We start from the raw sequence: 23,571 nt of genomic DNA, 5'->3' as shown, positions 1-23,571 counted from the left end.
GTCGTTCAGGCCTGTCCTATCATTGTGTGTTGTGTGTGTGAGTGTAGGACAGGGGTCTCCAACCTTATCAAGCATGAGAGCTACTTTGAACAAATTAAACATGTCACAAGCTATTCCTTTTTTAAAAGCTTTTAAATAGGCATATTCTTCTCTTCCCCGGGTCCTTGGTGTACAAGAGAAAGTAGTGCACTGTTTTGTTAACATACCTGGTAACATAATGGTTCATAAACAACTTTGAGGGGGGCCCTATAAAATCTGTGATTTAAAAAACAAACAAATTCAGTTATATATTTGACCAAATTATGTTCTCTGTTGTATTTTTTTCACGACAACAAAATTGGATGTGTTGAGTCCATGCTTAAATCACATCTGGAAGAAAACTAACAAATGTAGTTTTTGTGTAATTCCCCTTTAATTGTGTATCTGGCCCTATTATTGCGAATTTAGCAAGTGAAGAATGTGCCATCTAATGTGCTGGCATATCGATGGTTCTGTACCGCTGCTGCTCATTTTATGGCAAAGTTTGCAAATAACAAATAATAGATACAAATGATATACTCACATATGATATACTTTTGCCAGGTTAGCCTACTTTGCAGTTAACATTTAATTGAGAATATTTCGGGGAAAGTACTGAGTGATAGACAAACGCGCGCACCACACAGACAGGGGCAATATTGCTGGAAATTAATTGGCATATAGTGTATTATGTTTGGCGTTTTAACCCAATAGCGGCTAACCAGGGCTGGATTAATGTCAATGCTATGTTGATTAGATAGCAGCTGGGAGCTTGCGGTGTCTGATACTTGTTAGATTTGTTTATGACAGTTTGCGGTGGAACACATGAAAATCGCATGTAGTTTCAGGTGGGCTGCGAGCTACTGGTAACTCGCGATCGACCTGTTGGGGACCTCTGGTGTAGGAAATCTATAACACATGCCATACGGGAGGCAACTTTGTAATGATCAGCATAATAAGCATCTTAAGATGTGATATTTGGTTCTAACATAATAAGTCAAGGGCTTGCATACTGCATGGCAAACCCTCTAATAAAAATGGGAACAACTGAAAAACGACTCCACAAATGAACCTGTTGCGTTTTACAAAAAATGAATACCCTTGTGTCAGTCATAGAGATCACCGTCACCACCTGCTGACCACTTAAAGACACTACAACGCCGTGACAGACATTCAAGCTATTTAGGCTGCACTAAAAATAGATTCACACAAGGACACACAGGTATTAAGAACATCTTTAATCTCGTAATCTGGTTATAAAACTGAAAACAGTCAATCTGCTGGGGAGAACAGTAATAATGAGAAGCAACAGCAAGAACAATGATGACAACAAGACCCATGAGGTGAAGTGATTTCATTCTAGAACAGTCAGAAGCAGAATCGGATGATGGTAGGCCTGTGATGATTGACACTCAACCAACCAGAGCCCTCAATTCCTGCGAAACTAAACTAACAGCCGTGTAAAACCCGATTTGGTGGCAACTCACCCAAAAAAAAAAACATTTGCTATATGAACCCAAACTCCTCTCTACAAGAGGCCAGTAAAAGCTTGTGTTTTTCTACACGGGTCATTGAAAGCCTAAACACAATGATGTGTTTAAAGGTCTGGGCAGTGAGATGTAGACAAAGAAACAGAACAACTGACACACACATTCAAAACTGCCAATCTATGTGTTGAAAAGTAGAACTCATGCACAGAGCTGGGTGAGGTAGAAATAGGTACAGCAACGTATCAAATACTTCCTCTTATTTTTATATATTTTTTTTTTACCTCCATTCGTCCTCTTCTGTTTAACAATTGGTAACTTGGATGAACTCAATCACCCAACTTTCACAAACACCCAAATCCTCTTTTACGTAAACATTCCTGCTTCTCCATCAAGCAGAAACCTGTACATTCCTCGTTGTTTTGCGATGGCTGTCTATGTGGTAGCCCTCTGAGTTTGTACTTGGAGATTTGTCCATACCTCCTGTCACCTAGCAGGGAGGGGGAAGCAGGTTGGTCACTCTGTAGGGAAGCAGGGATAGGGCGGGCATGTTTATACTGAAGAAGTAGAAAAAAAAGACTGATTAGAGTTGAGTGTGATAATCTGACTGCTCAGTCTTGATCATGTAGGCTACCGTGTGTCTGCAGTCCCCTCAGTCAGAGCAGAGATGACAGATCCGATAGAAGGGGCGTGGGTCCAACTCTCCTCCAATGACATTGATATCTTCCTCTGAACCAAGCCCCGCTAAAGCCCCCAAACACATCCACTTCCTCTTGCTCCCAGCTTCCTGTTGACTCTTCGATGTCCACCTGTTGTGGACATCAAAGGATGGGAGACTGGAGGCTTTACTATCCCAGAATGCATCTGAACTGGGACCTTCCACTCTGCTATTTGGATTGCTGGGTTGTGGAGTTCTGTTGTCTGTCATCCATTCTTCTAGATGCTCTTCAATCGCTCCGATGTCCTCCACATCCATTTCTTCTTCCCTTTTCTCCATCTCTTCATCCATACATACGTTTCTCCCTCTCTTCTGTATGATCGGTCGTACATGGTTTGAGCTCGGTCCATCCTGTTTCCTCTCCTTGTCCCTCTCGTTCCCCCTCTCCATCTCTCACTCAGCTCTGTGTCTGCAGGACCACCCTGTTTTCTGGAAGGTTGAGGAGGCAGTTACCTGAGTGACATCGACATCCTCCTCCTCTGTGGTCACTTCCTTCCCAGACTCCTCTCTGTCCTCGGGGTGTACCTACTCAACAGGCTGGGGGTTCTGGACCTGTGAGCGTATGGGCCATCAGGACTAGCTCTGCTTCTGGACTTGTCCTCGCTGGCTCTCTCTCCTCCCCTCCCTTCGTCATCTCCTCCTCCACTCTCCTCCTCGCTGGCTCTGTTTCTCGCTTGTCCTCGCTGGCTCTGTTTCTGGCTTGTCCTCGCTGGCTCTGTTTCTCGCTTGTCCTCGCTGGCTCTGTTTCTCGCTTGTCCTCGCTGGCTCTGTTTCTCGCTTGTCCTCGCTGGCTCTGTTTCTCGCTTGTCCTCGCTGGCTCTGTTTCTCGCTTGTCCTCGCTGGCTCTGTTTCTCGCTTGTCCTCGCTGGCTCTGTTTCTCGCTTGTCCTCGCTGGCTCTGTTTCTCGCTTGTCCTCGCTGGCTCTGTTTCTCGCTTGTCCTCGCTGGCTCTCCGTTTCTCGCTGGCTCTGTTTCTCGCTTGTCCTCGCTGGCTCTGTTTCTGGCTTGTCCTCGCTGGCTCTGTTTCTCGCTTGTCCTCGCTGGCTCTGTTTCTCGCTTGTCCTCGCTGGCTCTGTTTCTCGCTTGTCCTCGCTGGCTCTGGTTCTCGCTGGCTCTGTTTCTCGCTTGTTTCTCGCTTGTCTCGCTGGCTCGCTGGCTCTGTTTCTGGCTTGTCCTCGCTGGCTCTGTTTCTGGCTTGTCCTCGCTGGCTCTGTTTCTCGCTTGTCCTCGCTGGCTCTGTTTCTCGCTTGTCCTCGCTGGCTCTGTTTCTCGCTTGTCCTCGCTGGCTCTGTTTCTCGCTTGTCCTCGCTGGCTCTGTTACTCTGCTTGTCCTCGCTGGCTCTGTTTCTGGCTTGTCCTCGCTGGCTCTGTTTCTCGCTTGTCCTCGCTGGCTCTGTTTCTCGCTTGTCCTCGCTGGCTCTGTTTCTCGCTTGTCCTCGCTGGCTCTGTTTCTCGCTTGTCCTCGCTGGCTCTGTTTCTCGCTTGTCCTCGCTGGCTCTGTTTCTCGCTTGTCCTCGCTGGCTCTGTTTCTCGCTTGTCCTCGCTGGCTCTGTTTCTCGCTTGTCCTCGCTGGCTCTGTTTCTCGCTTGTCCTCGCTGGCTCTGTTTCTCGCTTGTCCTCGCTGGCTCTGTTTCTGGCTTGTCCTCGCTGGCTCTGTTTCTCGCTTGTCCTCGCTGGCTCTGTTTCTCGCTTGTCCTCGCTGGCTCTGTTTCTCGCTTGTCCTCGCTGGCTCTGTTTCTCGCTTGTCCTCGCTGGCTCTGTTTCTCGCTTGTCCTCGCTGGCTCTGTTTCTGGCTTCTCTTCGCTGGCTCTGTTTCTCGCTTGTCCTCGCTGGCTCTGTTTCTCGCTTGTCCTCGCTGGCTCTGTTTCTTGCTAGCTCTGTCTCTCTTGTCCTCCCTGGCTCCGGTCCTTGCTCCCCACCCCAGCTGAGGCTTCTACTCTCTTTTTCTTCCTCCTCCTTGTTTCTCCCTCTAGGCTGATCTGTTCTGCAAGGGGGCTGGTCTGTTCAGGTGGAGCTGGAGGGCTAGTAACCTTCGGTCTGCCTCTCCCTCTCTTCACGATAGCCACTGCCCCAGAAATTCCCCTCACATTCTTCTCGCTCTGTCTGATTGGCTGAGCACTCTCACGTCTGAGCTTCTCGGGGGTTCTGATTGGGGGATTGGGTAGGGGTGGGGATTTCTGGGTATTGTCAGACTCTGCTGCTGGCCGGGCTTTGGTCTAAGAGAGATGACTATAATTAGACCACTCATCCATAACACACCTATACAAATTATACACTGCTAACAATTTACTGAAGAATACATGAAGTACCCCGAGTAAATAGTAATAGATGTTTCATAACAGAAAATGAGCTTTGATCTTTTCAGCCGACCTGATTGGGCCGTTGCCCTCCGAGACTCCACCCATGGTAACACCTTAGTCTTTCTTCTCCAGTCTAAGGGTTAGAGGTGTGTTGCTGTGTGTTGCTGTGTTCTGGTTGACTCTGTGTGTTACTCTGGCCCAGGGTTAGAGGTGTGTTGCTGTGTTCTGGTTGAGGCGTGTATACCTGGGCCAGGTGTGTGTTACTCTGCCCAGGGTTAGAGGTTTGTTGCTGTGTTCTGGTTGAGGCGTGTATACCTGGGCCAGGTGTGTGTTACTCTGCCCAGGGTTAGAGGTTTGTTGCTGTGTTCTGGTTGAGGCGTGTATACCTGGGCCAGGTGTGTGTTACTCTGCCCAGGGTTAGAGGTGTGTTGCTGTGTTCTGGTTGAGGCGTGTATACCTGGGCCAGGTGTGTGTTACTCTGCCCAGGGTTAGAGGTTTGTTGCTGTGTTCTGGTTGAGGGGTATACCTGGGGCCAGGTGGGGTGTTGAATCTGGTGAGGGTTTGTAGTGTCATTGCTGTGTTCTGGTTGAGGACGTGTATACCTGGGCCAGGGTGTGTTACTCTGCCCAGGGTTAGAATGGGTGTGTTGCTGTGTTCTGGTTGATGGCGTGTATACCTGGGCCAGGTGTGTGTTACTCTGCCCAGGGTTAGAGGTGTATGGCTGTGTTCTGGTTGAGGCGTGTATACCTGGGAGGTGTGTGTTACTCTGCCCAGGGTTGGAAGGTGGATTGCTGTGTTCTGGTTGAGGTATGGGTAGGATATGGAAGGAGATGGGGGTACCTGGGCCAGGTGTAGAACTCTTCCCAGGGTTAGAGGTGTGTTGCTGTGTTCTGGACATTGAAGGCGTCATGGGGGGAGGGGGTAGTGTGCATGGAAGGCCTGGATGGGGGTAGCCAGGAAAGGGTAGGGCATGGAAGGGGATGGGGTAGGTACAGGTGGGGATGAAGAGAATGGGGGTTGAATGGTGATGGTTTGTAGGTCAGAGCCTGGTAGAATTACATGGGTAGGGACATGGAAGGGGATGGGGGGTAGAATTACATGGGTAGGGCATGGAAGGGGATGGGGGGTAGAATTACATGGGTAGGACATGGAAGGGGATGGGGGGTAGAATTACATGGGTAGGACATGGAAGGGGATGGGGGGTAGAATTACATGGGTAGGACATGGAAGGGGATGGGGGGTAGAATTACATGGGTAGGGAATGGAAGGGGATGGGGGGTAGAATTACATGGGTAGGACATGGAAGGGGATGGGGGGTAGAATTACATGGGTAGGACATGGAAGGAGATGGGGGGTAGAATTACATGGGTAGGACATGGAAGGGGATGGGGGGTAGAATTACATGGGTAGGATATGGAAGGAGATGGGGGGTAGAATTACATGGGTAGGGCATGGAAGGGGATGTGGGGTAGAATTACATGGGTAGGACATGGAAGGGGCTGGGTTTGACCCGACCTCTCTGCCACTTTATCACTGGGAAACCATCCTGAGGCAGAGGACTTCACCAAACACATAATACACCTATTAGAATTTACAGCATTGGCAAGTGAAGAATGCACAAACACATAGTTCTAAAACCAAACAGATACAGTTGAAGTCAGAAGTTTACATTCACACAAATTTCTTTTTAACAAACTATAGTTTTGGCAAGTCGGGGATGACATCTCCTTTGTGCATGAAACGTAATTTTTCCAACATGGAAAATTCCAGAAAATTATGTAATGGCTTTAGAAGCTTCTGATAGGGTAATTGACATCATTGGAGTCAATTGGAGGTGTACCTGTAGATGTATTTCAAGGTCTACCTTCGAACTCAGTGCCTCTTTGCTTGACATCATGGGAAAATCAAAAGAAATCAGCCAAGACCTCAGAAAACAATTGTAGACCTCCACAAGTCTGGTTCATCCTTGGGAGCAATTTCCAAATTCCTGAAGGTACCACGTTCATCTATACAAAAAATAGTACGCAAGTATAAACACCATGGGACCACGCAGCCGTCATACCGCTCAGGAAGGAGACGCGTTCTGTCTCCTAGAGATGAACGTACTTTGGTGCGAAAAGTGCAAATCAATCACAGAAAAACAGCAAAGGACCTTGTGAAGATGCAATAGGAAACAGGTACAAAGTATTTATATCCACAGTAAAACCGGTCCAATATCAACATAACCTGAAAGGCCACTCAGCAAGGAAGAAGCCACTGCTCCAAAACCACCATTAAAAAAAGCCAGACTACATTTTCAAACTGCACATGGGGACAAAGATCATACTATTTGGAGAAATGTCCTCTGGTCTGATGAAACAAAAATAGAACTGTTTGGCCATAATAACCATCATTATGTTTGGAGGAAAAAGGGGGAGGCTTGCAAGCCAAAGAACACCATCCCAACTGTGAAGCTTGGGGGTGGCAGCATCATGTTGTGGGGGTGCTTTGCTGCAGGAGGGACTGGTGTACTTCACAAAATATATGGCATCATGAAGGAGGAAAATTATGTGGATATATTGAAGCAACATCTCAAGACATCAGTCAGGAAGTTAAAGCTTGGTCGCAAATGGGTCTTCCAAATGGACAATGAACCCAAGCATACTTTCAAAGTTGTGGCAAAATGGCTTAAGGACAACAACGTCAAGGTATTGGAGTGGCCATCACAAAGCCCTGACCTCAATCCCATAGAAAATGTGTGGGTAGAACTAAAACAGCGTGTGCGAGCAAGGAGGCCTACAAACCTGACTCAGTTCAACCAGCTCTGTCAGGAGGAATGGGCCAAAATTCACCCAACTTATTGTGGGAAGCTTGTGGAAGGCTATCCGGAATGTTTGACCCAAGTTAAACAATTTAGAAGGCAATGCTACCAAATACTAATTGAGTGTATGTAAACTTCTGACCCTCTGGGAATGTGATGAAAGAAATCAAAGCTGAAATAAATCACTCTCTACTATTATTCTGACATTTCACATTCTTAAAATAAAGTGGTGATCCTAACTGTCCTAAGACAGGGAATTTTTACTAGGATTAAATGTCAGGAATTGTGAAAAACTGAGTTTAAATGTACTTGGCTAAGGGGTATGTAAACTTCTGACTTCAACTGTATGTAATAACTGAGGTGTGTGTGACTGTGTGTCAAAGAGATGTCACTTACCGGGGTAAGCTGCTACCATGCATTCTGTTGGCCCCTCCCTCCTCTTCTGCCCTGCAGCGAGGCTTCACCCCTCTCCCCACACCAGTGATCTCCTACCCCTCGCTCTGCCCTCGCTTCTTTCCACGGATCTTGATTGGCTGCATCAGCTCCCGGGGCTTCAGGTAGTTTCCTGCCGACCACGCCTGCGCCCCTCCCCATCCTGCAGGCTCAGACTCCCCACCTCCAGTCTTCCTCTCTGGGACACCTCCACCATCGCCTGCTCAACTTCAGACCCTTTCATCCTCGCTGCTTCCCTTCCCCCTCCCTTCACCACCACCTCCTCCTCCTCCTCCTCTCGGCTCTGTTCCTCCTCTCCTGGCTCCCCCCCTGACCCCCCTCCCTCTCAGGTTCTCCTCCTGTGGTTGGGTGAGATCTGATGAATCCAGTGATGTTTCCCTCAATAGAACCATTCTGGGATTGTCAGGGGTTTGATTCTCAGCTAGCGGGCAGTTTAGCAGGTGAGACAGGGGGGGGGTGTAAGGAATATTAGGAGGGAGGGAGCGGTACGGAGAGGGGAACAGGGACAATAGAACCAGAGGCCTCCATTCCCTGGATGTCCAGAACGGACAGATGGTCCCAGGGGAGAAGACACCATTGAAGTCCCCTGTATCGGTTACACTCCCCTTTAACTCACAGGTCTGAGTCCCGGAGTCTTTTTCATACAGAGTTGGTTTCACTTTCTCTCTGAGCTTCCTGGTGAGAGCTTCTGCTCTTCACTTCTCCCTCCCATCTTTCTCACTGCCTGAGCTTCACTGCTCTGCAGGGGGTCTGTCTGCACCCCCACGTTCCTCTGTGAAAGCCCCTCACTCTGTCAATCCTCCTCCACCAAGCTTTGACCCACTCTTCCTTGACTGCTGGACCAAATCTCCCACCTCTCTTGTCATCTCTCGTTCCGACCTTCACCAGTCCTTGGATACCCAGCCTGGCAACAGCAGCGGTCACTTCCTGCCTCTCCACCATCTTCCCAGAGTACAGCAGGCCCGCCAACCTCAGCAGGGTGCAGGCCACCAAAGCCTGGAGCCCCAGTAGGTGGTTCTGCCCAGAGGGAGATGTTTTGGCTACATCAGATGACACATTGGCTAATCAGCCCATCTGTTAAAAGCATTTAGTTATGAGTTTAGACTAGAGGCAAGGCAAAATGACTTCATGAGAGTTTAAAATTTAGGGCATAATCACATCATCCTTTATGTAATCTAAATTGCAATCAGGGTATTGCAGACTTTGGTGACAGGGGCAGTGAATTGACAGACAGCTACATAATCACAGCCAAATTAGCACGTCAGCTAGCTAGCTGTGGTGATGTGCACCAGCTACAAACACTTGACTTAACCAATGAGTATACAGATAATATTTGAAGTGGCGGACGATGCAAATAGTTTGTTGAAGTGCACTCTGTATTAGCATTCTAGAAATAACTCTTTTGTTTAACCGTGTAATTAGATAGCTAGCCAGTAAACATAAATTCACAGACATCTTGCACCAAAAGCTGCTAACGTTTGCTAGGCTAGCTAGTTGACAGAACAAAATCACGGATCGCTTTACTCACCTTTATCCAAATCCCTTGATATGTCCCTTTCTCAAAATAAAAACAGAAACTCCAAAAGCATCGAAAATACTAAGTGCATAAAAGTTGAAATCATTATTGTTATTTGTAAACAGACTGTGTTTTTCCGTATTTAACTCTGAATTGACTGAAAGCTAACCTGCTTGTCACGCTAAATTTGGTGAGGTGATTGACTGGTCACCGAACACGAAATGGGTTGCCATGTGTGTGCGCACCTGTAATAAATCTATGTCAATGTGAAAATCCTGCAAAAAAAGCTGGCTATGTGTGTAGTATGGATTGTAAAATGTACAGACAAGTAAATTTGTTCAAACCCAAACTTTATTCACCATCAATTTGCATTTTTCTCCCAAAATAAAAACAATGATTCCCCTCTTTCATGAATTGTATTCATCTAAAACAGTTAAAAAGGCCTACCGGAATTAAAATCGTCACAGAGACAGTTATACAGGGCTAATAAATCTAGTTTAAGACAGCATTGCAGTCTAATTATTGCTTAGTTATGGTCCAGACTCCTAATCTGCACGTTATACATAGCCCAAGGGGCTGTTGAACAGACGTAGGGACACAATTGAGGCAATCAAAGACAGAAAGAACCCTCAGGGAGTCGGCGTGCTGATCTAATCATGATCTGATTAGGAATTCCATCTTAAATTCCACAGGGAGATTCTAAAAACCTTTGATCCACCTTCAAATAGAATCTAATGGCACAGGTAGAAGCATCCGAATTCCACGCCTCCAGTTCAACGGGTTCCATTCCCTGTGTGTTCAAAAGGATCAGGGTAAAGGACCGGATTTGAGGGTGCCGTATCCTTGTGCGGTTTGGGTCTTGGCCAACGTTCCTCGAATTTCTCAAAGAAGAGTGGATCGGTGAATGGCCCGGAGTAGATGATGTGCTGGATCAGGTACATGATTGCCACGACCATTGCACTGATCAGAAAGAATGGTATGAGCGGTCGCAGGTAAGCCCACACGACCCCCACCTCATATGACAACGATCCAAAACCACCTTGGTTACCAGTGTGAGAAGTGTGGCGAGACGAGCCTGGGAACAGGGTGGGAGACCCATCCCGCGCACCCCGCGTGTTGGAAGGCGGGGGAGAGAGGTAATCCATACTGGAGTAGTAGAATGAACAGTATTGCAAAACTGTCTGAATAGTTCAGTTATTTTACAGCCGGATGTCTTCAATTAGGCTAATAATCCATGGGGGAAAAAATATGCAAGGAACATTCTCTAATTCTGTAGTTCCAGTGTCTTGGCACTCTAATCGCGTGGTCCAGACAATTCCTGTGCGCAACAGCCTGGGTACGATGTTGCTCTCGCTCACAGTCACACACAAACACTAGTTACCTCCAGGGCTTGTGAATGGCCCATGGCTCTTAATGGTCAGAGTTTGACCTGAAGAGTTGAATCATTACAGGTCAACGTGATTAAATCCTCACTGAAATGCCATTGTCTCGGTCTCAATCGGTTCTTTAAAATTGTCCTTCTCCTGCCCTGCTGTGTTGATTCTGGAGGAACATGACACTGCGCATGATTGAGAGAGCAAATGAAGGAGAGTGGATTCTTTAAATAGATGTAGTACCAGTAACAAGGGAGCCAGGAGAAAGAATCTGCTGGGGAGAGGGACACAGGCCACATGCATAACGTACACACACTTGCATGCATTCTATTAAAACACCTATTCTCTCTTAGACACACACTATTCGCTCTCACACCCCCAAGAGTCGTAGTGATCCATCCAACAGCTGTAGTTTAATTGCATAGGCCAGTGTTTCCCCAACTCCAGTCCTCAAGTACCCCCAACAGTACATATTTTTGTTGTGGCCCCGGACCAGCACATTCGATGAGTCTCTAATCATCAAGCCCTTGACAAGTTGAATCACAACATTGAAAATGTGTGCTGTTGGGGGTACTGGAGGACTGGAGTTAGGAAACACTGACCGAGGCTATAAGATGAAGAGATGCCTCAAAGGGTTTTACAAGCAGACATCGAGGCACTTTAATAAGGTTCAATGCAGCAATTATTTCCCCTCAAAATCAAAATTCAAAATCATTTCTGGTTAACAATCAGGTACCTTAGTGATTTGGTTTCTAATGAAAGAAATAGCTTCTTAGCAAAGAACAATTTCTCAAGCAAGAATTTTGCTAGGACTGTCTGGGAGTGGGCAGGGGGAAACTGAAAATGAGCTGTTATTGGCTGAGAGGTTTGGAAACCTTTCTTATTGGTCTATTAACCAAGTTGCCTGGTGCCGCCACCAGGCAGGCAAAAACTCCATCCTGCCAAAACAGGCAGAAATTTCAGGCGCTTTTCAAACAGCTTTTACACGAAAGGCATTATCATTCACAATATTTTTCCAACCTCACATTTTTGACTATAGTGGACCTTTAAAGCCCTTATATTCATCCAAATCACCAACACACAATACCTTATGTACCCCCCTCACCCTGGTAATCTTCTCACAGCGTGAGACATGAGACAAAAGGCGACCGAGCACATCAACACTAAACATTAATCTGTGGTCAAATGTTCCCCAGGGTCATGTTAGCCTTTTAGAAAGCTTATCCTGGCTTTAGAGACAGCGCAATAGCAATGGCTTGGGTTCGGGCTATAATATTGGCCAAGGTATAGACTCAAAAGCAAATTCGGAGGACTAAAGAAACTATTTTAGGCATCTCAAATGTCGTAGAAGCATACTTGGGAGGCACAAGACTGAGCAGACCACACAAAGCTTAAAAGCCTTCATGAATATTAAGGTGTGAATGTGTGTTTGAAGAGAGGGAGTCTGGTTACCCAGACAGACTAAGCTGTACCCCTTTAATTAGATGTGTTTATCCCCAAGAGCACATCTCCAGCTGTCACACTCACACAAAACATGCTACTTGATACCGATAGACCTCGTCAGTGTGCTAACGCTAGTTAGCATTGGCTCACGAAACTACCTCAACTTCCTTCATACTGGACACATACATAAAAACGGTACCCACAAGTTCCTCCGACTCTGGGGAAGTAGATTAAGGGACATATTGCATAAACTCCAGAAGTAGCCCTTTAAAAACATCAAATCTGGTCTGAGAAAAGATCTTTATTTTATAAAAACAGCATTGCCAGTTACATACTCTTACTGAAGAAAATGAAACTTTTCAGAGTCAAGGTAAGTTAATCATATTTGTACATGAATAGGCAATGCTACAGAGAAACGACGCATGTGGCAACAATATAAAAAAGAAAAGAAAAAAAAGTTGAGTAGTCTCTTTTGCCATTAAAGAAAAGTTACAAAAGCAGAATAAAATAAAAAGTAGAATAGAGATTGCATAATGCTTCAACCACCACTCCCAACAACCATTCCCAAATCAGAAAACAATATTAAAAACCCAAAACACAGACACAAAATGAAAAGTCAAAGTATATATAAAAAAAATACAAAAAAATGCTCCCAAAATGTGCTTTTCATTCCCCCCCCTAGTCTATGCTCAAGTCTGGTCCTACCGTCTGTTTATACTTGAGTTACCTCTGAGGAATCCAATTCTCCCGAAACATAAGTGTCATTTCTACAGAAAACCAACCCCTCTTTTTCAACCAATGCCTTTTGGGTCCATACAGCACATTGTTCTGGCTAGTGTAACAGCAAGTACTGACTGAACTAGTGTTATTGTTAGTGGTATAGGAGGTTCAGAGCATTGCTGATAGAACAGACGATTAACGTTTAACATGCGGAACCAAGAATCTGCCAGCTCTATGCAAAAGATTGATCACGGAAGTGTTCCAAAACAATCCACCCTTAGGGAACAGGCCCCGGGTCTGTAGTGGGGTTCTGTATAATAGTGTGGGGAATGCGTCCCTAGTGTTATAGTTTAGTGTTGGAATGTTATCGAGCGTATGAGCAAATGTAGGACTAAGAGCTGTGGTGCTTGTTAACCGTGGGTGAACAGTAGTATTCCTGCTACCGGCACAGCAGCAGCAAAACCCACACTCCAATAGGTGTGTGAGATCGCACTCTCACAGCCATCGTTAACCACAGACTCAGGAGGGTTCCAAAAAAAAATAGCAATGTAAAAAAAAAAAAATAAGGTATCACAACAAAAGAAATCGAGGCAGTTGGTACATCTGTAAAAGCCACATTTGAAAAGAACCGAGACAACAACAAAAATGATATTTGCAAAAGGAGTAAAAAAAAATAACATGAAAGCACACAATATGAAGTCCTTAAAAATAAAAACAGGCTCATATGGGTTGTTTGTTTGTTAAATAACACCACTCATGCACACACACACACACACACACACAGGTCTCCTGTATGGCCCTCACTTACACACCGGCCTCACACGCTCCTCCCAACTACCCCAAAACCAACCAGCATGTAATATACCTAGAAAAGGTGAAAATAACTCTTGTACAAACATTCTGAACCTATGAGGACCGAGCCCCATTGGTCCAGCAGCCACGCATGACCTTTCCGCTCACCAATCCCAATCTGGGTACCACTTAAATTAAAATCAACCCTAAAAAAAGGTAGACACCTTCCTCCCTAATCAAAACATTTCCTCTTTTTATATACAAACACATACCCTACAGATATTAAAAATAAATTCATCTCAGGATGCAGATGGCAGTAATCCGATTCACGACGATGAAAATAACAAAACACTTGGATGAGTATGAGGATTCTAACAAACGACAGGAAACACTCATTGAGCCAAATGTTGGATGTAAGTAACCAGAAAACAGAAATAAACAATGATTGTCAAACAAAGACGATTGCCTTGAGAAAAGGGAATATCAATATAATTTAAATAACAGGGAATATATTTCTGACGCTACTATGGTGTGTGTGTGTGCGTGCGCGTGTTCAGTTTGAGTGTTTAATATCACTCTGATTGCAACACAACCACTTTCTTTGGATGCCAACCCCCATAGCCTTGCGATGGAAGGAGAGAAATAGGGGGATGAGAGAGAGCAAGTCCATGGGCCTCTAGTGTTCTCTGCTCAGCAGTGGCAGGGTTGGGGCAGCTCACCCTGGGTAATGCACACCATCAGTTCTTCTGGAGGAAGAAGACGATGATAAATACTATGTTATCAGTGCATGTGGTAATATTTTTTTTTTTTTTAAAGAGTAAAACAAACCGCACACAAGCCGATTTTGTGGTACGAGTATGTCAGTCTATACACAATATGACAAAATGCAAGTGCCTAGGGAATATTGTTAGTTTTAGGGTTTATGATACACCGCAGTGCACAAGTACAAGTCCACACAGCATACTATACCGGTGTGAAAGCCTTCAATCAGTTTTCACTGCGCATTATACTGGGTACAAAAGCAAGGTACTGGAATAATACAATACAGACAGAGTTACAAGAGAAAAGGTCATAAGTTATAAGAGAACGGATGGCGATTTAGAGTCCATGCAGGACAAGAGGTGAAACGTACCATGCTGTTACATGCAGGGAGGGAGAGGGGGGGGGGCTAACCATCGTAGGAGTCCAACAGAGGCAGGGAACCCTTTCTGCCCCCGTACACCCCACGCTGAGACGGCATGAGAGAGAGAGAGAGAGAGAGAGAGAGAGAGAAAGAGAGAGAGAAGAGAGAAAGAGGTGGTGGAAGAGATACCGTGAGTAGAGGTGACGGTCGTCAACCCGAAAAAGGTGTGAAGGAGAAGGTTAATAAAGGGAAGTGTGTTTAAGTTAAAGAGACCATGTGTTCAGGGCGGCGGGGGGGTGTTACCTGTAAAGTGTCTGTGGTGTCGAGGGAGTTGTCCAGAGAGCGTCTCCTCTCCCGCTGGTCCAGTGTAGAGTAGGCTTCTAAAGTGGAAGAGCATGAAATCAACATTGATACAGTTTTTTAAAAATGATTTTTTTTATTACAAAAATCTAATCTTCGGGCTCAGCTTTGACAGTGTTTCCATGGATACTCACCAGGGCCTAAGTCATTCAGTGGAATCATGTCTCTCTTCGCCCCTGTGGAAATAACAAAAGCCATTACATCCCGCTTGCTTCCCTACAACTCCTACATACTGTATATTTTATGTCTAACTTCAACTTTGTCAAAGAAGCAAGTCTGACGCAGAAAAAAATGAAATAAAACAATTCCCAGTCTCACCTTTGTCTAGCATTGGCATGGTCGTTTCCTCGTAGGTCCCGTTGGTGCGTGCGGAGGGGCCGTTGGCGGATGTGTTGAGGTTCACCGTGAAGTCAGTCTTCTTCCAGCCGTCCTTTTCCAGGGGGCGCCGCAGATCCTTATGCCCCCACACCAGCTGCAACACCTGGCCTGCCCCGCGCACCTCCCGCTCAGACCGCTTACTGCAGGACCGATAGACATGCGCTCGGTTAGACGCGCTGTATGGACACACTTTGACCTATTCGTCTCAAACAAACGTGCACACACACAGAACATGCTTGTTAATGAGCTTCAGTTCAACACACACACACACACACACTCTCACCCGTCCTTATTGATGAGCACCAGTCTCTCGATGCCTTGGGAGGCCCTGAGGGTCTTGGCGGCCTCCAGGCTGTTGCCCAGCACCTCAGTGAGCGTGCTCAGCACAGACACCACCGTCTCCTCAGACAGAGGTCGTGCAGACTGGCTCTGGCCACCCGGCAGGTCTGCCACCAGGTGGGGCACGGCGTGCTTACCTGAGGGAGGACAGGACGGCTCAGATGAGCAACAACACAGACGAAAGAGTGGCTCTGAAGCAATCCAGGAAGGAAAGACCTTTCTATATGCTAATGAAGCAGTCTTTCCTCATGTGAAGTTGTGATAACTAACAGGCGACTGATGCACACGCCAACTTACCGAGCAGCTCGCGGTTGCGGTTGTCGATGGCCAGGTTCCTCAGGGCCCCGGACATGGCTCTGACCACACGGTCGTTCCCATGAGCCAGCAGCTCTGCCATCATAGGTAGGCCCTTCTCCAGACGTACCGTGGCCCGGATATACCGGCCATACTGATTGAGAGAGCGAGAGAGAGATGGTTAGAACCATTACCATTCTGAACAGAGAAGTTATCCTGAGGAGAAAGCAGCAACCAACACCATTGGGGTAATGCTATGAAATCAGACAATGAGAAGCGAGACGTGGTGGAGATCTCAGTGAAAGGTGAGAGATCAGAGGCTGTCCACTCACAGTCCAGCGTCCGGCACACAGGTTCTGTATGGCTCCGGCTGCTGCCTCGAGCACTGAGGGGTTCTTGCTCTCTCTCAGCAGGGAAGTGTAGACACGCACCACCTCAGGCTGGAACAACAGCTCATAGCCTGGTAGGAAGAGGGATTTTAGGAACGGATTGTGTGTGTCGCATGTACGCTGTGCTTTCATATGGCGTTTTGACTCACCTTTGGCAGGCGTCGTCCTCTTTGGGATATCGACCTGGTCCGCACTCCCGTCATCCGCATCTTTCTGACCTGGAGAGAAACCCAACCATCTAGAGATCATTCTGATTTTAAAAATACATTTGAATCGGTTCAACCTCAGCCATTTTTAATAGATGCAAATTCCCCTCAATGACATCATGGTATCATGCAAACGTGGCCACTAGTTGAACAGCATGCACTCAGTATGACAAGTCCCCACCTACAAAACCTACGGACTAAAGGAAAGGCAATGTTAAGGCCAGCCAGCGTTAGGAAAAGCCCTTGTTCAGCCATAGCGCAATAGGACACTAAAGAAGAGAATCTTACCTGTGGAAAACCACTCATCTAAAACAGGACGGGAACAAAAGGAGGAGGACAGAGGGAGAGGGAGGGACGGAGTGTGAAAAACATGAATCCCAGCCACCAACAAGCAAAAACAAAACCAGTCAGATCCACAAAAGCAAAACATTTTTTAAAACTCAGCCCCGGGCTTCAAAAAAAGAAGAAAAGCACACTGAGTAGGATTACGTTTCCACTAACCACAGATTCATCCCCTGTTAATGAGTCAGGACTGGGGCGAGGGTAATCTGATTCTAGATCTGGGGTTAAGGGAAACGTTCTACCTCTAGCCACAGAACACACAGGGTGTATACTATGACCTTAAAACAGGCCGGTTACTGACCTTTGCCCTTCCGTGAGCCGAAGCAGCTGGCCTTGTTGGATCCGGGGACAGGGCCCTGGTTTAGGGGCGCGGCCTCCAGGTAGCGCTCGCAGCCAGGAACCTCCCGGTGAACCTGATAGGACAGATTTCTCAGCAGACACACACTGTTCTCCACCAACTACACACAGAGAGAGATGGAGAGTAGAAGTTTAAAAAGCATCTTTATTCAATCATGTATATTGCAAAATACATATGTTTTTTTTAATGTACCACCCCAAAAATTACAATCAGATCTAAGCAATAAATTACCTTGTTGTCCACATCTTTGCGGTTGATCTGTGATTGGACAATGTACATGAGCGAGTCCACCAATCCCGTGCACTCTCTCAGCTTCCGCCTGGCCTCGCTACGTTCTGAGCTCACGTTCCTGAACAAGAAAAGAAAATATGACATTAAAATGGTTTATATTACCCCTCGGATCCAACAGCTATTCCCGTTGCCTTCATCTCCTCCGCTGATCGCCAGCCCTCCATTTCCTCTCCATCCACGTGCCTCAGACAGCCAGCCGTGTTGGTGAGGGCCGTCTCCCACTCCAGGTGGCGTGGTTTGAGGCTCTCTTCTCCTCCGTCACGCCCTCTCTCCCAGCCAGAGTGCGGCACCATCACCTCGTCAGAGAGGGCGTGTAACGCGTGGTCCACGATCTCCATCTTCACAGAGTCGTGAGACGAAAGGTTCCACAGTGTGCCTGAGGAAGAAGAGAACGCATTCTTCAGCGTTTTTCATGACTCTCTGTTCTCGGAGTCCAATCACAAAGTACAGGTAACTGCCAAAACAATGTCAACAAGGCCAGCATGTATAAAGATGGGTCCATGGTCATGTATAAAAATGATGGGCAGGCCATTATTTTGGCCACCGTGTCTATGCTCCCATCGGATGATAATGCCCCCATCCACAGGGCACGAGTGGGTCACAATGGTTTGAGGAACATGAAAATGACCTAAACCATATGCCACGGTCGTCTCAGGTCACTAGATCTCAAACCAATTCTGGAACGGAGCCTGAAACCTTTCCACCATCAGCAAAACACCAAATGATGGAATTTCTTGTGGAAAAATGGCGCAATACTCCAATAGAGTCTCCAGACATGTAGAATCTATGCTGTTCTGGCTCGTGGTGTTGCCATTATTTTGGCAGTTACTTATGTATAGAAAACATTAAAAACACCGGCTCTTTTCATGACAGACTGACCAGGTGAATCCATGTGAACGCTATGATCCCTTATTGAGGTCACTTGTTAAATCCACAATCAGTGTAGATGAAGGGGAGGAGACAGGGGGTAAAAGAAGGATTTTTAAGCCTCGAGACAATTGAGACATGGATTGTGCACGTGTGCCATTCAGAGGGTGAATGGGCAAGAAAAAAAGATTTAAGTGACTTTGAATGGGGTAGCAGGTGCCAGGTACACCGGTTTGAAGGTGTCAAGAACTGCAACGCTGCTGCGTTTAAGCTCAACCGTTTCCAGTGTGTATCAAGAACGGTCCACCACCCAAAGGACATCCAGCCAACTTGACAACTGTGAGAAGCATCGAGTCAACATGGCATCCCTGTGGAACACTTTCGACACCTGGTGGAGTCCATGCCCTGATGAATTGAGGCTAGTAGACTAGGAATGCTACATGATCGTACTGGTGTCTCTGTCCCACAAGTAGTACAGTAATAGAAATGCAGGGTTCTCCCCGAAACGTAAACTGGGTGCTGCGCCACCGTGTGGACAGGCTGTGCCACTACGTAAAAATACATTTTAAAAACACTATTTGTTATCATTTAAGGCTCTAGATTGCAGGAAATGGCAGTTACACATGTTCAAAAACACAAGTCCTTCTGGGCCTTCCCCCTGCCTTACTCATAAGCACCACCTCGTTAGAGAAAAGAAACCTGGGGAGAAACCTGTAGAGCAAATGATAAGACATAACGGTAGTACTACCTGTAATGGTGTCTGTGAGGTCCTGCTCTCTGGCCTTCCTCAGTAGCCGGACTAAGGCTGGGATGCCGTCACAGTTCTTGATGGCGATCTTGTTGTCGTGGTCTCGTCCGTATGAGATGTTCTTGAGCGCCCCGCAGGCCGAGTGGTGCACGTCCTTCTTGGGGTTGTCCAGCAACGAGACCAGAGAGGGGATCCCCTTTAAACGACGCACCTCCGACTTCACCTATAGACACACGCCACCAGCATGGTCACACACCAAACCCATTTTAAAAACACACGCTGACAGCAGTGCTGTAACACTCGCAATATTCATCATTTCAAAACAAAAATCGGTGTTTGCAGGTATACAAAGCATTGCGTTTTACCTTGTCGTTCTTGAAGGTGAGGTGCTGGAGGAAGGCAGCGGCATTGGTTTTGACCGGGTCCAGTCGGTAGTTCAACATGGCGATGACCTCCGGAAGCTCCGGTTGTCTCCAGGAAGTGGGCGGGCCCTTCCTCAGGGTGCTGTCCAATGACGCCATGCTTCCCCTCTCCATCGCCATGTTGACGCCCCAGGTGTAGGGGTCGACTCCTCCCATGTCTCCGTCCAAAGTGTCCTCGCAACTCCTAAGGGACCAATGGAGGTTCAGACGGGAGTGTGTGGTGTGTTGTGTGGGAGTGTGTAGTGGTTTAGTGGGAGTGTGTGTTGTGTGGGAGTGTGTAGTGGTTTAGTGGGAGTGTGTGTGTGTATGTATGTAGTGGTTTAGTGGGAGTGTGTTGTGTGTATGTAGTGGTTTAGTGAGTGTGTTGTGTGTTGTGTGTATGTAGTGGTTTAGTGGGAGTGTGTTGTGTGTAGTGGTTTAGTGGGAGTGTGTGTGTCGGTACCCGAGTATTGCGTACATGCACACTGATAGAGTGATTTGGGTGTGTGCTGTTACCCAGGGATCATGAGTGTGTGTCTCTGTCTGTGTGTGTGTTTGTACCGGAGCCTGCGTCTGTCCAGTCCTCCAGGGCCTGGTCCTAGTCGTGGCATGGTGCCGTACCCTGGGTGCATGGGAGGAGGAGCCATACTATACTCCATATCATCATATCCCAGACTCCTCTGGTCATCCTCCACACCAAAGTGGGCCTGGTGGGCGTAGCGCATGCCCCCCAGCTCCAGGGCACTGCCCACACCCCTCACCCCTCGCCCCACCTGGGGCTGGGCTGCGTAGGGGTCCAGCTGCTGTCTGCTGGGGGCGCGGTACCCAGAGTCCAGGGTCCTGTACCCATCCGCAGGTCTGGAGAAGAGGGGGAGAAGATCAATTTATCCCAAAGATAAGGTCATCTTCACAAAGGAATACTTATCGAGAAGCCTTTCTTTAGTACGTCTACAAACTTTACAGTCTGTCTGACCTGTAGCGGTCGTCCATGCGTGTGCCTCTGCTCAGGCTGGCGTAGGCCTCGGAGGGCGGGGCGCTCCTGTAGTCATCGTAACCCCCCGCGGGGCCGTAGTGGTAGTTCCTGGGGACCGTGGCTGTGGGGTAGTCCCCCCCTCCAGCCTGCCTGTAGGTACGGTCCAGAGTGGCACTGTAACCGCCCATACCTGAGACAGACAGTCCTCCGTCGATGGACATCGAATCAGAGGGAAGGACGGTACGCGAGGTCATCACCTTCTTCATCTGAAGAAGAGGAAGTACATCACGATGAGACAGGAAGTTGTAGATAATATTTTGTTCACCATGGAGGAAGTTATTTTCAGTTACATATTAGTTACAGTAGAAAGTGTGTGTGTGTGTGTGTGTGTGTGTCCATACCGCGTTCCCTGCCCTCCGTCCATTTGTTCCATCGTCTGAGAAGACAGACTGTACGTCCTGTGAATCATCTTCTGGTGTGCAGCTCTCGTCTAGACCGCCATGCACTGGGTCCACCATCCTGTACTGTAATAAACACACACAATGTTACACACACACACAGAGAACATCTCACACCCAACCAGCACACACATACACTCACACACATACACTCACACACATACACTCACACACATACATACACTCACCTGTGTCCCGTTGATGTATCCCTCACTCAGTTTCAGTCGTTCTATGTCTGCCTCCCCCAGGCGCCCGTTCTGAGTAGGAGAGAGCAACAGTCAACCGAGAGAACACAATCAAATTCACAGGTGTCTTCAGAGACAGAGGATCTAACTGGGCTATGTCGCCTTACAACCACCCCAACACTGTTGACATCATGACACATTAACCAAACTGACCCCGTTTTCTCAGTATCTCACCGTCATGGGCCATATCTGAAAATGTTGATAATGCATCCTTCTGCCTTCTTTGAGGTAATCAATGACCCCACCATTGCCTTTCACCACTCATTTTATGTTAGATCACTTTAATGAAGGCAGGAGGATACAGGCAAAAATGCCGGGCATGTGCTGCACACTTTAGATGTGTGGCTGGGTGTAATGCCTGCTCTGTCCACAAGGGGTCAGGCCAGTTCCACCACAATATATGAGCCGGGGACAAAAGGAATATTTCCCTTCAAATTCTAAAGCCGTTACGGTAACAAGTTAACAACAGCAAATGTCTTAAGTGTCGAGATAGCTGTGTATGCGTGTTTTAGCGTCTAACCTTGGAATGATACATTGTTATAAACAAGGGACACTTATACCGAGAGAGGCAACACACACCCAACGGTAGTCATGAGACATTGCTTAGCACGCTGCGAGACTAAAAATGGGAGAGGAGACTGACAACCTAAAACATGCCAATTAGCCCTGCTAGGATTATAAAAGCAAAACGGCAACCCCATTCATCTTCCCTGATGTGTACTCAGTAAAAACACTTCTCCATGTCTCTTCAGGGCTCTAATAGCATGGTAAAGCATACGAGCATATGATCAACATGGTCACCTATGAGAATCACATTAGGAGGCACCGCATCGAGTTGATACTGTGTACTGGCTTAAAACGACGGCATCTTCCACAACATTTTAGGTGGTGGAACAAGGCTGCATGCATGACAACTGACAGCATCCTTCCAGGTACAGTTTGGACAACATGCTGGAGCGAAGATGACGATAGCTTGAATTCCATGGTATGTAAGAGTGGTATGAAGGCTTTGGGTTGCGGGTACAGCAAGTGATGGAGTTATGCAGAGGTGCGAGATTTATAACGCGCGGTCGTGTTAAAGCTGTAGCGATATCTAAACAGTGTGTTAAAGGACAAGGGCTGAATTGCAACACACACAGCTAAACCAAACACAATCCAGAGTGCTGGTTGAGGTGGAGGAGCGGAGGATTAGGGGGTTGGATGTGATGGGTGGAGGAGGGTGATAACGGTAATCACTGGATGATGGAGGGATGGGATAGAAGGACAGATGAGGGATATGTGAACAGATGGACGACTGGTCTTTCGCCTGAATCTAGAAAGAGGCTTAGGAAAGGCGCAGGCCACTAACAACGTGTATTTGGGGGTTGGGAGGAAATTTCCCCTGGGGAAATGGGGTGTTACCTGTGTGTGTGGGAGGGTGTGGGACGGGGGGCTGGTGAGGCGTACCCTCCTCTCCTCTTCCAGCGCTCTGGTCAGCTGCTCAAACTGCACCTCCTGCTCCCTCACCGACTCCAGCAGAGCCGCGGCGCTCTCACACTGCTCCATACACTCTAGAGAGAACGGCGTTACACACATGGACACGCCCACTACAGAGAGACGTTGCACATGGACACGCCCACTACAGAGAGAGACGTTGCACATGGACACGCCCACTACAGAGAGTAAACGACAGGCTCCTCCATAGCATACAGCTCTAAAGCAAAGAGCAGGACGCCTCAAATCTCATGAAATCCCTGAGAGGTTTGACCAGCTGTCAAAGACAGAAGAGCAGAGATACAGACCTTCACCAGGGGGGCGTGGCTTTGGAGAAGAGGTGAGAGGTCAGGCCAAGGTCAAACGGTTGAGCCCTAGTTGCAGGGGCTCATGGGTAGAGTAGATGTAGGTCACCAAACCACAAGGCCCAGAAAGAAGAGGATGTACAGGGATAAATAAACTGCAGAGGGACAGAGACGGAGAGAAAGAGAAGTAAAGAGTGAAAATCTCATATTTACAGTTGAATATTGCAGTAAGAGGGTCGCTATAAACAACACTTGAGTATGACGTTACACGCTGCTGTGAAAAGAAAACGCACTCCAAAAAAAAAAAAAAAAAAACAGTTATGCGAATACTACCTATGGTGTGCATTGGCTATCCCTCCAGACACAAAGCAACGGACACACCTATATCGCACAGTAGCTGTG

The 23,571-nt window shown here is 47.3% G+C and overlaps 1 protein-coding gene across 11 annotated transcripts in view; it reads right to left on the bottom strand.

Moving 5' to 3' along the window:
• Positions 1-12,393: 12,393 nt before the first annotated feature.
• LOC118363516 (catenin delta-1-like) overlaps positions 12,394-23,571 on the bottom strand; it is a 32,232-nt gene continuing 21,054 nt past the window's right edge. For 4 of the 11 annotated variants that reach the window (XM_035744444.2, XM_035744443.2, XM_035744448.2 and 1 more), the window contains 21 exons: positions 23,173-23,324; positions 22,793-22,941; positions 21,335-21,403; positions 21,090-21,212; positions 20,689-20,954; positions 20,277-20,573; positions 19,680-19,920; positions 19,315-19,537; positions 17,883-18,075; positions 17,640-17,757; positions 17,352-17,508; positions 16,997-17,014; positions 16,652-16,720; positions 16,446-16,573; positions 16,117-16,267; positions 15,764-15,956; positions 15,421-15,620; positions 15,237-15,278; positions 15,046-15,122; positions 14,752-14,847; positions 12,394-14,365 (listed from right to left, as the gene is read on the bottom strand). In XM_035744444.2, the coding sequence (XP_035600337.1) occupies positions 14,788-14,847; positions 15,046-15,122; positions 15,237-15,278; positions 15,421-15,620; positions 15,764-15,956; positions 16,117-16,267; positions 16,446-16,573; positions 16,652-16,720; positions 16,997-17,014; positions 17,352-17,508; positions 17,640-17,757; positions 17,883-18,075; positions 19,315-19,537; positions 19,680-19,920; positions 20,277-20,573; positions 20,689-20,954; positions 21,090-21,212; positions 21,335-21,403; positions 22,793-22,936 (2,769 nt within the window). In that variant the 5' untranslated portion in view covers positions 22,937-22,941; positions 23,173-23,324 and the 3' untranslated portion in view covers positions 12,394-14,365; positions 14,752-14,787. The remainder of the gene's footprint in view (positions 14,366-14,751; positions 14,848-15,045; positions 15,123-15,236; positions 15,279-15,420; positions 15,621-15,763; positions 15,957-16,116; positions 16,268-16,445; positions 16,574-16,651; positions 16,721-16,996; positions 17,015-17,351; positions 17,509-17,639; positions 17,758-17,882; positions 18,076-19,314; positions 19,538-19,679; positions 19,921-20,276; positions 20,574-20,688; positions 20,955-21,089; positions 21,213-21,334; positions 21,404-22,792; positions 22,942-23,172; positions 23,325-23,571) is intronic. The other 7 variants (XM_035744447.2, XM_035744446.2, XM_035744449.2 and 4 more) reach the window with 4 other exon arrangements.

The sequence above is a fragment of the Oncorhynchus keta genome, chromosome 30, assembly GCF_023373465.1.
Source record: "Oncorhynchus keta strain PuntledgeMale-10-30-2019 chromosome 30, Oket_V2, whole genome shotgun sequence".
In the NCBI taxonomy this organism is placed as follows: Eukaryota; Metazoa; Chordata; class Actinopteri; order Salmoniformes; family Salmonidae; genus Oncorhynchus; species Oncorhynchus keta.
Note: the sequence above shows the minus strand (reverse complement) of the source record. Positions and strands in the feature narration are given on the sequence as shown.